The sequence below is a fragment of the Platichthys flesus genome, chromosome 14 (genome assembly GCF_949316205.1).
Source record: "Platichthys flesus chromosome 14, fPlaFle2.1, whole genome shotgun sequence".
Taxonomy (NCBI): Eukaryota; Metazoa; Chordata; class Actinopteri; order Pleuronectiformes; family Pleuronectidae; genus Platichthys; species Platichthys flesus.
Window position 1 is genome coordinate 6,401,969 of NC_084958.1, and position 15,626 is coordinate 6,417,594.

Below are 15,626 nucleotides of genomic sequence, written 5' to 3' on the forward strand. Positions count from 1 at the left end.
ACTGCTCTCCATTACTCCAGCTGTAGAGACTTTCCTATCTCTTTCAAATGCACAATGTTGTTGTTACTGTATTGTACCCTGCCCAGGAGCTGCGTTCAATTCCCACACTGATCAGTACTATGCCACACTGCCAGGCATGAAATGTATCTTCTAACTGACTGGCTGAAGTTATTTGTAAGGGTTACATTTGCAATTTCTCCTTCTCTCCTGTCTTCCTTGAGAGCTGCGTTTTTTTTATTTAGAAAATTAAGAAAAATTGCTATAGCTATGCTTATAACTAAGGACTGCATTTATTAAACAATTAAACTTTCTAAAAAAGTATTTACCTAAATATTTCAATCCTCTATAAACTTGTTAGTTGCAGAATGGATCACATTATTCACAGTGGGGGGACTCTTGGCACATTTAAAGTCATTAACATTGGATATTTTCAGTATCTTTTGGGCTGAGCAGTTTCAGATAATACCAGAAGAAATACATTTGATCTATTTTTTATTTTATTTTGCCCTTCAGTTTTTGAGTAAACGGTATTTGTAAGATTCTTGGACTTTATCAACATGCCAACAGTAGACCCTGATCGCAGCTCCACGTGGTTTGGTACAATAGAGACAGTGTAACAAGCAGTGCCTTTTTTTTCTTGTTTGCTGTTATTAACGTGTCCTTGTGTGTGTTTGTGTGTCAGCGTGAGGGTGCCTTGTGCGACGATGACTCTGCAGACATGGATGGAGACAACGGGCGGGGCTTTGAGGAGTATGAGTGGGCGGGGCAGAAGAGGATCAGAGCTACGTCTTTGCTGGAAGGAGGCTTCAGAGGTATAAACACACACACACACACACTCTATGCTGGTTGTATATCAGAGGTAGGATGTCTTAGTCTTTCCCATCTTTTTCGGAAGCAGCAATGTTGTCAGTGATGTTGCAGGTGTCCAGTCGTCTGCTTGTTAGAAACCTGATTGACGTGTCACCGCCCAGTTGTCGAGTCCAGTCACAGTAGTCTGTAGACAGTCGGCCCACGTCCCTGTTTGTTCCCTCCTTCCTTTTCCCTCTGTCTGCCTGTCTCTGTTTTAGCTTCTTTGCTCATCTATCATTCCCTCTGTTCCTGTCCAGTGCGGGCAGTGTTAGTTCTGTGAGACCAGTGTTGACCAGGCAGCCGTAATGGTGCCTGCGGTCTGGTGGCAGTGTGGGTTGGCCCGAGGTCAGCCCAGCTCAGCTTGGCTCGGCCCAAGCAACCCTCTTAGCAAGGAGAAGGAAAACACATTTAGCTGGGCAATTGACCCACTGGCCACCAGTGTGTGAGTGTGTGTGCGTGCTTGCGTATGAGTGCATGTGTGCGAGTCTGAGTCCAGGAATGCAATTATAGAAGTGGATGGGAGAGCTGGTCACTGGGGAGAACAGTGGTTGCTCTGTGACACCACACCCCCACGGTGCTTCCCTCCTGCCTCCATGTCTCACTGCCTTTTATTGGCGTCTCCTCTCAAACTTGTAATTTCAGTATGTGAGACTAATATCGGTCTCAAATTCTTTTTATGGAAAGAACTGATATTCCTGCTGCTGTTTTTAGAAATTTCTTACTAAATGAATCTTACAACCATTGAATATACTATTTTTGTTCTGGGTCGAAATATCAAAGTGTCTTAAATCTTTCAAATTTGTTTACATCGAAGCTAAAACATCAACATAAACTTGACAATAGATCAGCAACAATTAGTCAGTTGGTTGCAACTTCTCTAATATGAAGATCTGCTTCTTTTTTTTTCTGGTTATATAGAATACTAATTTGAGTGTATTTACATTTTGCAGCTTGTCACTTGAAGCTCTGGGAAACTGAGCGCTTACAAAACGCAGTTTGCGACACTGAATATTGTACTCGAACACATCCTACATAGACACCTATGGAGCGCTGATGCTGCTAATGTGCTGCTCACGCTGTGTTTCATGTGTAGACAGGGTGTTAGAAGATTAACTGCTGTCAAACTTGTAGATACATTTTTAATTGAGTCTCAAATTGCTTAATTGATCATTACTTAATTAGTTCAGTAACATATGCAAGGATGCGTTACTGTCGAATGAAAAGAAAAGAAGGGGTATACATTTGCGCTCTTAGTATTTCAATACTTCAACAGTCACATTTTAGTCCATAGCAAACATCTACGACTTGGAGATGTTCAGATACTGTTATCAGCATCGGGTATTTCCGTTACGTACAATCTGGTCATCTGCTAATTTATTCCTGAAAATCTAATTTTTAACAGAAAATACCCGGTAAATGGCATCAAAACAGCTCTGCTACACAGTTATACAGTAGTATTTACATTAGTAAAGTAATTCAATGACTTCAAGATGCTCTAATAGCTTTACTTACCATCATTCTTGTGTAAAACCTCAACATCTCCACCATCTTGGTAGAAGAACCATTTAATTTCCTCAAAACTAAACCGTAAATTTATTTTCTAACGTATCTAATGGTTGGAATACAGAGTTTTATAAACTTGAACTGCGGTGTGTTTGCACAATGGTGTCCTACTGCAGCCACAATTGTGTTAGTGTGTAAACTGGAGGGAAAACAAGATAGAAGAAAGTCATCAAGCAGTGCACAGAAGGAGGTAAAGAGTTGTTGTCGTCTCTAAGAGGATCTTTCACACTCTTTTTGCTGTGCCCTGGCTTTCATCTGTCCTTCCCTGTGCACCTCCTCCTCTCCCATGTTCGATCCGTTGTTAAACACATGCTGAGCCTCACCTGCCTCCCTCTCCCCCTCTTTGCAAGTCAGAGAGAGAGAGAGGAGACAAGACAGATCAATGTTGAAATCTCAACTAAACCGCTCCAAAGAGGAGCTCGTGGGGCGGGAGGCGGCCTCTCCACCCGTCCATCCTTCTCCCTGACGCTCCTGCCATCCGTCCATCTCTTTCACGTTGTTAAACGAGCAGACACAGGACCCTTCTGCCGTGCTCTAATAGGGCACCTTGTGATGTGACACAGATAACTGAGGAGGCCTGGGGAGAGCGACTTGAAACGCACACTTACACACACACACTCGGCTCAGAAGGTGGATTTTGTCTTGAAAGCTCCTCAATGGTTCTAACACACGTCGCTGAAGCCTGCAGGCTCTCGGCAGGCTAGACGGATATAGAGATGTTGCAGGGGGGTCTCCTCAGCTGGCGGTGAAGAGAGGGCCTCTCTCTCTGTGAAGTGCCACCATCCTTCCCTCTCTTTGAGACTGCGAGGAAGAAAGGCAGAGGGAAGGAGGCCCTTTAAAGGAAGAGGGGGAGGGTGGGAGGAAGGGGAAAATCGAACAAGCTCAGTTTTATGATTCAACTCTGTGTGAGGGAAGACTTCTGTGTCTCGCACCAGCTTAGCCAGGTTGAAAGGAGCCACATAGCACAGACAGAGCTTCCTTCATCTGTCCAGTGGACTGTCTGGGTCTCTGATGAGTGGGAAAGTAACTCGATTTTACTTTGTAACTTTGCAAGACACATTCAAACTGATTTAACACAAAAGAAAAATGTGGTTATACGTGTTATGCGCTGTTTCGCATATTTCTGATGCTAGTGACAGGGGCCTGAAGTTTGTCACTGATGCAAAACAACACTTACATAAACTGAACATAAGTGGTCTTATTTCTCAAAAGCTAAATGTTGGCTTATTAACGAGCAGTGACACAAATACTGTGGCTTCGAAAAAAACCAGCTATAAGAAGTATTCTGAATTCTTCTCAAGGTTTTCATGTTAGAGTTGTAAAGACTCCAGTTGTGAAACATTCTGTACAAGTATCCATACTTCCATTATCAGGATGTCTTGAAAGTGCTCTGATATCTTTCGATTTATAAAAAATGTTTGACTGTGTGTTTTAGTTTTCTGTAAAATGTCCTGTTCCATCATCAACAAGCTTGAAATAACTGTAATTGTAGTTTAGAGCAGAACAGTTTATCTGTTAGGGTAGCCCCAGAGAGACAGATGGAAAGGCAGCCAAACAGATCCTGAGGTTTGATATAAGGCCGTCCTGAGAGACGGAAGAGAAGAAGAAGGAGAGGGGGATTACTGCAAGTTCAGATGGCCCAGAGGGAATGAAAAAGAGGAGAAATCTCTTCTTTGTAAATGGACTTCAAAGATGGCGGTCTCATCTCTTTGTGTCTGTGTCCCTTTCCCCATCTGCCTCTGACCTGTAAATGGCAGAAAGATAGTGTGATGACCTTTGACACCCCCTCCTCTCCGCTTCTTAAGGGGTCCTGATAATTGCTATGGTAACAGTACGTTGCAGAGGTCGGTCGATGGACTGATCTGAGCTCAGTCAGCCAGATGAGTCTTCTGATCGCGCCTGTCTCTTCACATCTGTACTTGTAGTGTTGTTGTGGGGACAAGTATGTAAATGTGTGGCTGCCATGGAGAAAAGACAATACAATGTGATAGTTAGCAGTTTGGAGGACCTGGTTATGATAATGACAGACAGACTGAGATGTGTGTGTGGGTTGTCGATCGGGTTCTATCTAGCAGAAAAGAGGGGAAACAGTTCATCAAGCAGGAAAGGGAAAATAAAAGAAATGGTGTGATAAAGGCTGTTGTGAAAGAAGGAAACTGTTTCAAGCAAGAGATGAGGGGAGACAATAAATGGAGGAAATGTGAAGGAATAAAGGAGATGATACAAAACAGGAGGGAGAGGGAGGTGAGGAAAGGAGGAAGAGAGGTGAAGAAAAAAGGGAAAGGGGGGTTGTTGGTGCATAATGTGAGTGAAAGGCAGTTAGAGTGGGGCTGACCTTCCCCTAGCCAGATTAGATTGGCCTGCCAAGACTGCTTAGAGGGACAGGTAAAAGCACTGAGAACACACACACAGAGCAAACAGGCCATGCACATGTATAATCACAGTGAGCACTCTACAGATATCTATACAGACATCAAGATGTATGAAATCCATTTTTGAAGTATTAGCTGTTCACTACGTCCAGAGCTTTAACTAAGTTTATCATTAATTACTCTGCTAATTATCATTTTTTTTACTTATTGATATTTTTAAAGAATGTTTCCTCTAGGATTTATCTAAACAGCAGTGTTGATGTCCTCTCATATAATAATCCATGTTGGTGGAGGAAGAGCAATCCACCAACATGCAAGCTCACGTGGCTTATGATGGGAATGTGAGATGATATTTCATCACATGTTAGACCCAAAATCAAAGCTTGTGTTTGTTTGGGGGTGTTGACTCCCCATTGTATCAAACCAGCCCAAGCCTGCGGCATGCAGTGGAGAAAACACAAGTTGTGTTACGTTTCATTGAGAGTATTTGGAGCTCAATGACTGTTGAGAAAAAACTGATATAAGATGATATACAATTTTGAAAAAGGCCAAAAATGTCACTGTATTTTGATTGATTTGTTTTTGACCAAAAGCCAAAGACTGTCTGTTTTATCAAAGCATAACACATTAGGGATATTTGGAACGGATAAGTTTCTCTCAAAAAAGCCGTAGGTTATCGCTTTATTACTGAGTTCTAATGTAGATTCATTCATATAATTAGTAACCAAGACAAGAACTAAAAGTGGTTGAGGAAATTCTCAGAATTAGCATCAAAACAATGTTTAAACATTCCAAATAGGAATGTCAATATGGTCTTTGCTGGTAAACAGGTGGGGAAAAACACCACCAAAGGTCCAGATGTTTCACAGTGTCAGCACTTTACTTGCATAATGTAACATATGCCTTCTGCCAATCTCTGAAAAGCTACAGCTTCAGTAGCTGAACAGAGTCGGCAGGCAGCTAGATTTACACTGTGCGGCCATTGTTCCCATATGTTCCCCGCTGCCACCGAGACCAAATAAAAGTTAAAAGGTCCTTTTTATTTGATCACTAAAAACCATGGGCTTGTCGTTAAATGTCTCGCATTGGTGGCGCGTTTTATCACAGCAGCTTTCAGTCGTTCCGTGCTCCCATTCCTTCTTCTCCCCGCTCATGTTTTATTCTTTCCCAGAGTTAGACTGGAATGATTAACAGAGTAAGGTAGGACGAGAAGCCGCAGAAGATGTTAAAATCCCAGGAGAGACAAGTTCTAGCCGCTGATTTGCACTTTGACTAAGACACTACAGAGACACAGCAGTGCACCGAGACCAACTGTTACAGGAAGTATCAGGACGCACTCACACTGGGATGGAGGGTTAAATAAGATGGCTGTCAACTCTGTCGAGCTTGTATCTGGACGCATGCACGCACACACACATATCACAGTCGTCCAGCTGAAAGCCCGTAGAAATTGGGATAGGTGTAAATAAGATGGCTGTCAGGCCTGTCAGTGGCAGACACACTCAGACACCTTCACTGTCACATCTTAAGTAACACACACACACACACACACACTACCAAGTGCTTTAACCATCAGGGTGTAAGTGACACACACCTACACACCTACCTTTGCCTGGTAGACAGACATGGTGTAAGTGACAGGTAGACAGACTCTCACACTCAAGCTCACACACACACACACACACACACACCTTCAATGGTTTGGTGAGATGGGGCCTAAGTGACAGAGGGACAGACAGTCTCAAACAAACACTGAGGAGATGCCTCTAAGTGACGGACACACACACACACACATAGAGCCGGCTCTGTGGCTAAATGGAGCTGAACTCAGTGGTCAGGTAGCGGTGAGGGTTTGTCTCAGCGTTCATCACTAGATTTATCTCTTTTCCTCTCTCGCTCTCTCTCTCTCTCACTCTCCCCTGTCTGTCTGTCTCTCTCTGTCTGTCTGCCTCTCTCCGTTTCTCCCTCACCCCTCTCTCATAGATTGATGGGCGCGATGTCAGTCTTTATCACTTCTTCTCATGTCTGAAAGTTGTCTCTTTCTCTCACCAAATTTTCCTCAGTTTGAAATCTTTATTGTTCTAAAGAGATTTTGTTTGGGATTTTTAATTTGTTGTATTGAATTACATTTCCACCAAAAGCTTACAACAAAGGAAGTTTACCTTAGTTGCAGTCGAGTTGTAGTAGATCATGTGTATTGTCATTTTTTGCACCTGTTGAGTAAAATCTTAATCTATTGGTTTTGAAAAACATATTAAAGTATGTGAATACTTTGAATGTGTGTCTATATTAAGGCCTTGGTCAGAGGCCAAGCTGCTGTTCGGTGTATATCGGACCATATTCTGGCTCCACCCACTTTACTGAATCCTAGTCTTACTTTGTTCTTCTTAAATGAAATCAATGCTGACATTTCTGTTTAAATCTTTTCCACAGGAACAGGCTTCGCCACGTGTAACATAAAGGAAAGCACGGCGGACAGTGACATCGACCTGGACGTGGACGGAGACGACACCTTGGAGTACGGCAAAGCTCAGTACACCGAGGCCGATATTATCCCCTGCTCTGGAGCCGGAGAGGACCAAGGAGAGGCCAGAGAGAGGGAGGCGCTACGAGGAGCTGTGCTTAAGTATGAAGGCCGTATTACTATTAAACAAGAATAATACTCACCATGAGTCTATTAATTGAAAAGCTGCAACTAAATCAATATTGCTAAGTCTGAAAAGTATTAATTGTTATTAGTAGTATTAGTATAATTATTATTTTTGTTTAGGTAATTCGTCTTTCAGTTTATAAAATGTCAAAAAAGAATATCCTTTTTATTCTCTGGATCTAAAGAAACGTCTTCACATGTCCTGTCGAGCCAACAGACCAAAACAATAAAAATCAATAGTACAAAAATGTAAAAAGGAAAATATTCATAACTGAGATAACAGTAAATTTAGATTATTATAGCACCTCAGCATACTCACAAAGTGGTTCAAAAAGTACAATTGTTAAAATATGGCAATAAAGTGAATGAAAACATTTGTAGTTTCCCTGTCCATCAGTTTACTAATTAAGCATTCTAGTTGTATTTGTGTTGTGATCATGTATTTGTATGGTCTTGTTCTTACCGACGTGTCTCTGTTGCAGTGGTGGGATGCCTTCTAGTAGAATAACGACTGAGTTCTCCAAATGGGCCAGTGATGGTAAGCTTAGTGGAGATCATGTAATCCAACCAACCCTTAATATGATGAATCAAATGCATTACTTTGACATTATTCTTTTCTAAACCTTTTTTCAGCACCGATAAAATTTGATCACTTTGTTTTGTGGTCCCATTGTTGTTGTTTTTTCTGTACAGTTTATTTGTAACCCTCTCCTCCCTTTAAAAATAATAATGTATACGGGTTTTAATACCAGAAGCCTTTATTAAAGGTCTTATTTAGAATATCATAATGTGCGGGTATTTGCTAATCACGTTGCCTCTGTGTATTTTCTATAGAAATGCCTTCAACAAGCAATGGAGAGAGCAGCAAGACAGACCCCAGCACTCCTTCATCCTCCTCCTCTTCCTCCTGTGCCCCGCGCACCTGTAAAAACAGTGAGATCGAAAAGTAGGTTCCCAAAAAACACAGATACACACAGTCACCTTTTGACTCCCTAATGGGAGAGTTGACTTATAGACAGTCATAAATGAAACATTTTGTGTTGATACTGTGGTTGTGTGTTGGGGGACCAGGGTCTCTCCAGGTATTAATTATCTCTGGTCGTGTTCTCTTGGAGCACAGAACTGTCTCAGAATTATTAATGCAGACACAAACAGATACTCTGCAAACACTCATGTCAGAAGATTGATTGAACATGACATGTGGTGTTTAAACAGATTCAGCTTAGAGAAGTTTTTTGTTTGATTATGGTTTGAATTTTTAAGTCAGGATTTAGGGAAAAGCTTCTTGTTGACAAAGTCTCTAAAGTTACATAAAATCATGAACCACATTACACATTTATTAGCTCCGCAGTTTCTGTAATCCTATCCTGTTAGAACACATTGCATGTGAAAGGCCAGTGCTCTGTAATTTCCCCTCATTTCCATCTCCTGATCCATAATCTGTAACAGGTAGACAATCTCTCACACACGCACACACGCACAGACACACAAACACGCACAATCAATCCCCTGCATTGGTAATCGAGGTCAGCTCATGTGAGAGCGAGGGATAAACATCAGTGGGCAAGCAAGCAAAAAGAAATAGGGATTTTGTTTGATTGGTTGCTTTTGCATGTCTGGCATACTCTCCTATCCTTTTGCTCCATGCTATTGAAATTACTTGCACAGAGACACTGAGAGGCAGCTGGGGTCAGGACTCTGTCGTCTACTTGTTGCCTTCAGTATCAACGCCTGTGTTGAAACTAATTTATTTGTCCACCTGAATTTCCTCTTTAAAATATTTAACTCTTTCCCTCCTCAGCCATTTCCTCAGGCAAAAAAAAAACATTGGACACCTGAGTCGCAGGCCACACTACCTGCTGACTAGTTAAATAAGGGCAAAAATTGGTTATCGGTGGTTTAAAGCACACATACTTTTTGTAATTGTAACCTGCTCAGGTGTAGCTTTACATAACACTTCCCCTTTCAGCACGAGATAAATGGTTCATTTAAGTGAATCAATCAGCCCCCAGTGGGCGTGTTTCACATATTAAATATCAGCAGTGGAGATAGTGGCGAATAAGCAGAGCAGCTTGGAGTGTATTGATCAGACACAGACCTGCAAGGCAAGAGCTGTGAGTGTGTGTGTGTGTGTGTGTGTGAGTGCACGCTGAGTGAGGGGATGCATTCGATCATTTGCGGTGTGATCCCCCCTGTTTTATTTTGCATGGGTGCATCAGTGTGCGTTTGCTGGAGAGAAAGAGAAGTAGAGGGGTCTGTGTGAGAGCCAGTGGTCAGGCAGGTGCTTACTGGTACTAGACTAAATCACTGACAGCTAGTTTGTCACTTAAAAAAAGAGTAGTGTCCTCATGCTTCACAATTAGAGACACAGCCGCATATTTAAACTGACTGTTAGCCAAGGTTTCTGAATGATGATGTAGTGAACATGTCATGTCGTCCATCTTTAAACACAGACCTTATTAATTAGATGTTGTATCAGCTGGATGGAACTGACCGTTATTGAATAGAGTTTCTGTCAATTTAAATTTCACATTTATTCAGTAAAAACAGGCCCTCAGTTGTGTTTTGAGTTCCACAGCAATTGGATACAGATTTTAAATTTGTGTTTAAGGAAGAGAGAACTAACATTGGTTCTTTAAATCTTACAATATCCTGAGAGAATATTTCAAAACGGGTATCTGAAGATAAAGTTTTGCTCGGTTCTTCCCCTACAGAAAGTAACCTGATTGTTGGCTGGGCCATACTAAGAGGTGATGAAGGGCCAAATGCCTTAATATCAAGACATCAGTTGGTAAATCACTTGAGTTAGAGACATCAATAGACAGGCCATAACTTACATCAAACTTATGTGGGTAAGGGACTCATTTCTGGAAATAAGATCAATCTCTGAAGATTTCAATTAAATCTCTGGTACACCCTGTTGCTAAATTTCAAGAAAGTACTATAAATATATTTCTCCTCAGAAAATCCGATCTCAGTACTTTGTCTGGGGCCTGGGTGCAGATGTTGGAACACAATGTTGTAGGTGAGGTCTTAGTGGCCACCCGGAGCAGAACAGGCCTTAATCTAAGTATCCATTTAAAAACGAGCCAACTAGATGCTGAATGATTGCATTGGAACAAGCAGTCAGCTGGCTGGAACAATTTCCTGCCTTACTCCTCTCCGCTCGCTATAAATGCCTGTATTTGTGGAGCTTCTGTGCCCCTCCGTCCCCAAATGAAAATGAGATTTGTCTCCTTTCGTTACATTGATACATGATGTGTGTGTGTGTGTGTGTGTGTGTGTGTGTGTGTGTGTGTGTGTGTGTGTGTGTGTGTGTGTGTGCGCGCAAGTGTGTGTGTGGCTTTACGCAGGGCAGCGTTAGCGAAATCTCTCTGTCTCTCTCTCTGCCTCTGATCCCAGATGGGTAATGATCTGGTCGCCTCCCGGGGTGTCCTCGTTCCCCTGCTCATTCCCCTTCAAGATAAATGAGCACACACACACACACAGACACACACACAGACACACACACAGACACACACACAGACACACACACAGACACAGACACAGACACACACACACACACACACACACACACACAGACACACAGACACACACACACACACACACACACACACACACACACACGCTTACATATACACGCACAATGCCTGAGACGCTCTTTCCCCATCCAAGATAAATGGCCCTTCCAATGCCGCCAATGCGATTGCTGCCAAATTTGGTGCTCCAGCTGGAACAATGCGGAGAGATTTCCATGTGGTTTCTGCAAATAATTGAATCTGTCCTCAATTTGGAAGTGATGAAGCTAGATTTCTTATCCCCGCCACACACACACACACACACACACACACACACACACACACACACACACACACAATGCCCAGTCTCTGTCCCTTTCTTTTCCCTTTCTCCTTCTTCTCTTTACAGTTCTGTCTCTGAGCTACATCTCTCTTTCATTCTCCCTTCTCTTTAGAGTTTCTCTCTCCACTTTTCCCCCCAAAAGTCCTTTCCCTTTTGCCTTCTAAGACCTACACACACACATGCACACATCGGTCTGAGGCAGGGGAAATCAATAGTGACTTAAATGTTTTATCATGGTGTGTCAGTGTAGTTAAGGCCTCGGTTACCAGGGTGCAGCAGAGAATGATGCTCTGAAGAGATATACCGCTGCTATTTTCACAGCACACACATATGAGAAATGGATTTTTCCTGCCTGGCATATAAAATGTTTCCTGGTATATGGTGACCACATTTTTTTTTGTAAATGATTTGTAATGTTTTCCATTTGTTTGTTCCTGTGTTGAGTGGGAGTCTGAGTGAAGCTGGGATGTAGGGAGACAGTAGATTAAGACACAAGGCTGATTGAGATTACATTACATTACATTACATGTCATTTAGCTGACGCTTTTATCCAAAGCGACTTTCATTTTTAGAACACTCATCATTATGAGGGGCCATCTAGGGGTTCAGTATCTTGCCAAGGACACTTAGGCATGCAGATGGGATAGAGTGGGATTCGAACCGGCAACCTTCTTGTTGCAGAGCACCCGCTCTATCCCCTAGGCCACGCTCTCCCCAGATGGTGGATGGTATGGGACCTCAGCTACAAATGCACATACACACTAATGAAATGAGAAATAGCCCCACACATGATGGGGACAGAACACTAAATAAAGGGGAGGCAGAGTGATCTATCTGTCTGCGTCTGGCTTTCCAGCTTCTTTTTCGTTGTGGGAAGATCAAACGGTCATTTTCACTTTTTTTCCTCCCAGAAACATGTACATAGCTTTGAAAAAGCTCTGTGGGGCAGCAACTTTAGCTGCATTCAGACGTGCACTGAACTCTGCAGCTCCTCCGCATTCCCTCCCAAGGAGGTGCATTTGTAAGCGAAAATTTCAGAGTGAGACGCTCCGCAGTTTCTGTGGACTTTCTCCGCATGACCTCCTAGTATGAAGTCCGTGGAAATCCAGGAGAATTCAATCTGTGAACACAGCAGGGCATCTGATTTGATAAGCTAATCACACCTCCTGGGATCCCATGGTCATGGAAACAATTAGCCAGCACATCCTATTTTTTTCTAGTTCTTGACCCAGTAATATCTCACACGTTTTCTGCATCCCAGAGTGAGATCAATTTCTGAAACAGTTGCAAACCCCTGAGTCAGCCTAAATCAGTGATGCACACAAATAGCGTAAAGGCCTTAAACTCAAGGATCTTTACTTGTGGTTTGTGCTGGTTTAGGGGCTGTTTATCTCTCTGTGTGTCACATTTAGCCCCAGAGAGTTGTCTTACTTTCCTTAGCCCTGCAAATTCATCCCGCTCTGCTTCTTACCTCCATTAAATCTTTGTTCCTCCTTCCCCTCCCCCTTCCCCTGTTGAGATAAATTACCATGTCGTTTTATTGCATTGGGCATTTATACAACTTTTTAAATGTGGTCTTCTATAAATTAGTCATACTCAATGAATATTTAACACAGAGATAGAAGGGATAGCGGAGGAGAGGAGTATAGGGAGCCAAGCAAATTTATATTGATCTTTTTTTAAGAGTCATTTAGAGTAAAACTTTTTTCTGTCTCCCTTCTTTCGGACAAGGAAGGAGAACCCATCAGTGGAGTTTTGTTGATTAAGTGACAGAGGGATTTATTGGAACTGATAAAAGAATGAGAATGCATTCTTGGAGGGACAACCCCCAACCAGTCCCATCCAGGCCTGAGTCCACTGCTGCTTTATAAGCAAGCAGGCTAATCAAGGCTAAATGGCTTTTTACAAGCTCAGGACTTATAAGAGGAGAGGGTAAAGCAGTTTATAGGGCATAGAGTGGCAAGTCAGGCTAGCAGTCCCAAATAGTATTTTATAGACAAAGGATGGTGAGGGGGTTACAGGAGGAGCTAGAGATGTTCAATGTTTCCCTGAGACCTTGTGGAAGCATCAGTACCTCCTGCTGTATGTGGTGGGAGGGTGACTTGGTGCTGGGAGATGGAGTTCTTCAAGTCCCTTTGACAATCATTCAACCTGCCGAAGACACTGCTCTATTGGTCCATGCATATAAAGATGGACGGCTTATCTAATATCCTGGATATGAACTCTGCCAATCTTGCGGAAATCACGTGATTTGGAGCCAGAGCCCAATGTGACGATCATTTGACCAATGTCCTATCCTAAAAGATGGAGAAGCTACATCCAGAAAATGTCTGGTGTCTAATCATTGCAGCTCTTGTCAGTTGCATAGTTAATAAAATCCTAATCACGATTTTCTTTTTAGATCTCAGGACATTTAGGTCCTGGACTTCCAATTTAAATACTTGATATTTCACAGCTAAACTGGTCGGGGTCCAGTTCAGAAGGCTGGATGAGGAACTTAAAATATAAAGTTTGGGTTTCTGCCAGAAAGAAACAGAACGCAACAGAACTTTTCTGCTCAGCTGCATAATTCATGTTAATACTGGGTTGTTTGAAGACATCTGATGGCCATGCAAACCTGTAATGTCTCATTTTAATTTCATCTTTAATGTAGTACAACTGTTAATCATTTTAATGAGCTTGTTTAATGACAATAATCTAAGAAATACGACGTGAAAATTTCGCAAAATATGAAGAGACAAATCCTGCTTCTAAGGAGGAAATTGAGAATGTCCAACCTTGTTTAATTTTCAGCTGTATCCTTAGCTGTTTGAGGATGCAGCAAATGAAGCCATATCCATAGGACACACACGCACACACAGCCACTTATAATTCCCTTTTGCGCTCATCCTCCCTTCCCGTTCTGTGCTTGTCCTTCCCCATCCAGATCAATACCATAGATCAGCCAGCTATCAGGCTGCAAAATGACCACATCACCATAAACACACACACACTCCTTTTAACACGCACCCACACACACACACACACACACACACACAGCCACACTGCGTGAATCTTTCTAGAGAGCGAGTGGATGGCTATAATAAACACCGGCTGGCTCGTGCGGCCCCGTCTCCCCTCGCCAAATCATCATCATCAGAGCTGCGGTCTGTGCGTCGGCTGTATTGATTTACTTATGGCTGCTTCATATGCTATTGGACAGTGTTAAATGCTGTTGGACAGTGTTAAATGCACATTTTCTGCGATCATGCCACACATTAATCAGAGGCTGCTTGGATGCAGAAAGAAAAGCGAGGAGAGCGGATGGAATGGAAGGAAGGAAGGAGTTAGAGGAGAGGGAGATGAAGTTAGGGAGATGAAAAGATGGGATGTGAGGAGGAGAGGAAATACATTGTGAGGGATAGATAATCAGGGTTGATATGAAAACATAACGGAGAGATGCAGAGGATGGAAGTGGAACGTGAGATCACAGAAAAAGACGACAGGGCATTTAAGTTAACGGCAGAACCAGGCGACAAATAGGGGAAGAAATAAAGGCGGAGTTCAAGGGTGGTGGGAGGGGGTGGAGCTGTAAATCTGTGGTAACATAGGGCCTTTGGGGATACAGCTGTGTTAAATAGGAGGATGTCATACTATACTGTATATTGGAAACGAAGAGTAATAGAAAGGATCTGAGACTTTAAAGGTAGCCAATGTTTTCACGTTAGCCCGGCCAACGTGAAGGAACCCGACCCAAATATAATTTCAAGATATTTGTCCAAGCCCCAACAGCATTTCGGATAACCTTAACCTGAATATGGTCATAATTGGAATAAGCAACAATAAGACGTATAGTAATACCGACTGTTATCATATGATGCAGTCATATAAATGCCTTAATTAAATATATAATATGTTTTTTATTATTACGCAGGTGACATCGACATACTAACAAACTGCTTGATGACACATGTCCTGGGAATGTGAATGGAATACTCTGTCTGCAACTCAAGCTCAACCACTTTATAGTTAATGGCATGAGTTTTCATCGTTGTAGTTTTTTGTAAAACAACGTGAGAGCTGGTGCAGATTCGGCCTGGCTTGACCTTGTCAGGAGTTGCTGGCGTGGAAGTTGACACAGTCTCCCAGCTGCCTGTTTGTCTTTTAGCATCGCACCTAAATAAACCTTTGTCTGTTTCTCTCGTCTCTTCCTCTTCTCCAGGGTAACGGAGGAGCAGTCCACGGCCACCACCATGGAGGCTCTGAAGGCTCGAATCCGAGAGCTGGAGAAGCAAATCCTGAGAGGAGACCGATACAAGTGTCTCATCTGCATGGTGAGCATCAGCATCAGC

At 42.6% G+C, this 15,626-nt stretch overlaps 1 protein-coding gene across 2 annotated transcripts in view; it reads left to right on the forward strand.

Moving 5' to 3' along the window:
* Nucleotides 1-15,626, forward strand: part of rnf220a (ring finger protein 220a) — a 161,052-nt gene that overhangs the window by 134,684 nt on the left and 10,742 nt on the right. For both annotated transcript variants that reach the window (XM_062404211.1, XM_062404210.1), the window contains 5 exons: nt 683-812; nt 7,218-7,410; nt 7,917-7,972; nt 8,269-8,380; nt 15,497-15,608. In XM_062404211.1, the coding sequence (XP_062260195.1) occupies nt 683-812; nt 7,218-7,410; nt 7,917-7,972; nt 8,269-8,380; nt 15,497-15,608 (603 nt within the window). The remainder of the gene's footprint in view (nt 1-682; nt 813-7,217; nt 7,411-7,916; nt 7,973-8,268; nt 8,381-15,496; nt 15,609-15,626) is intronic.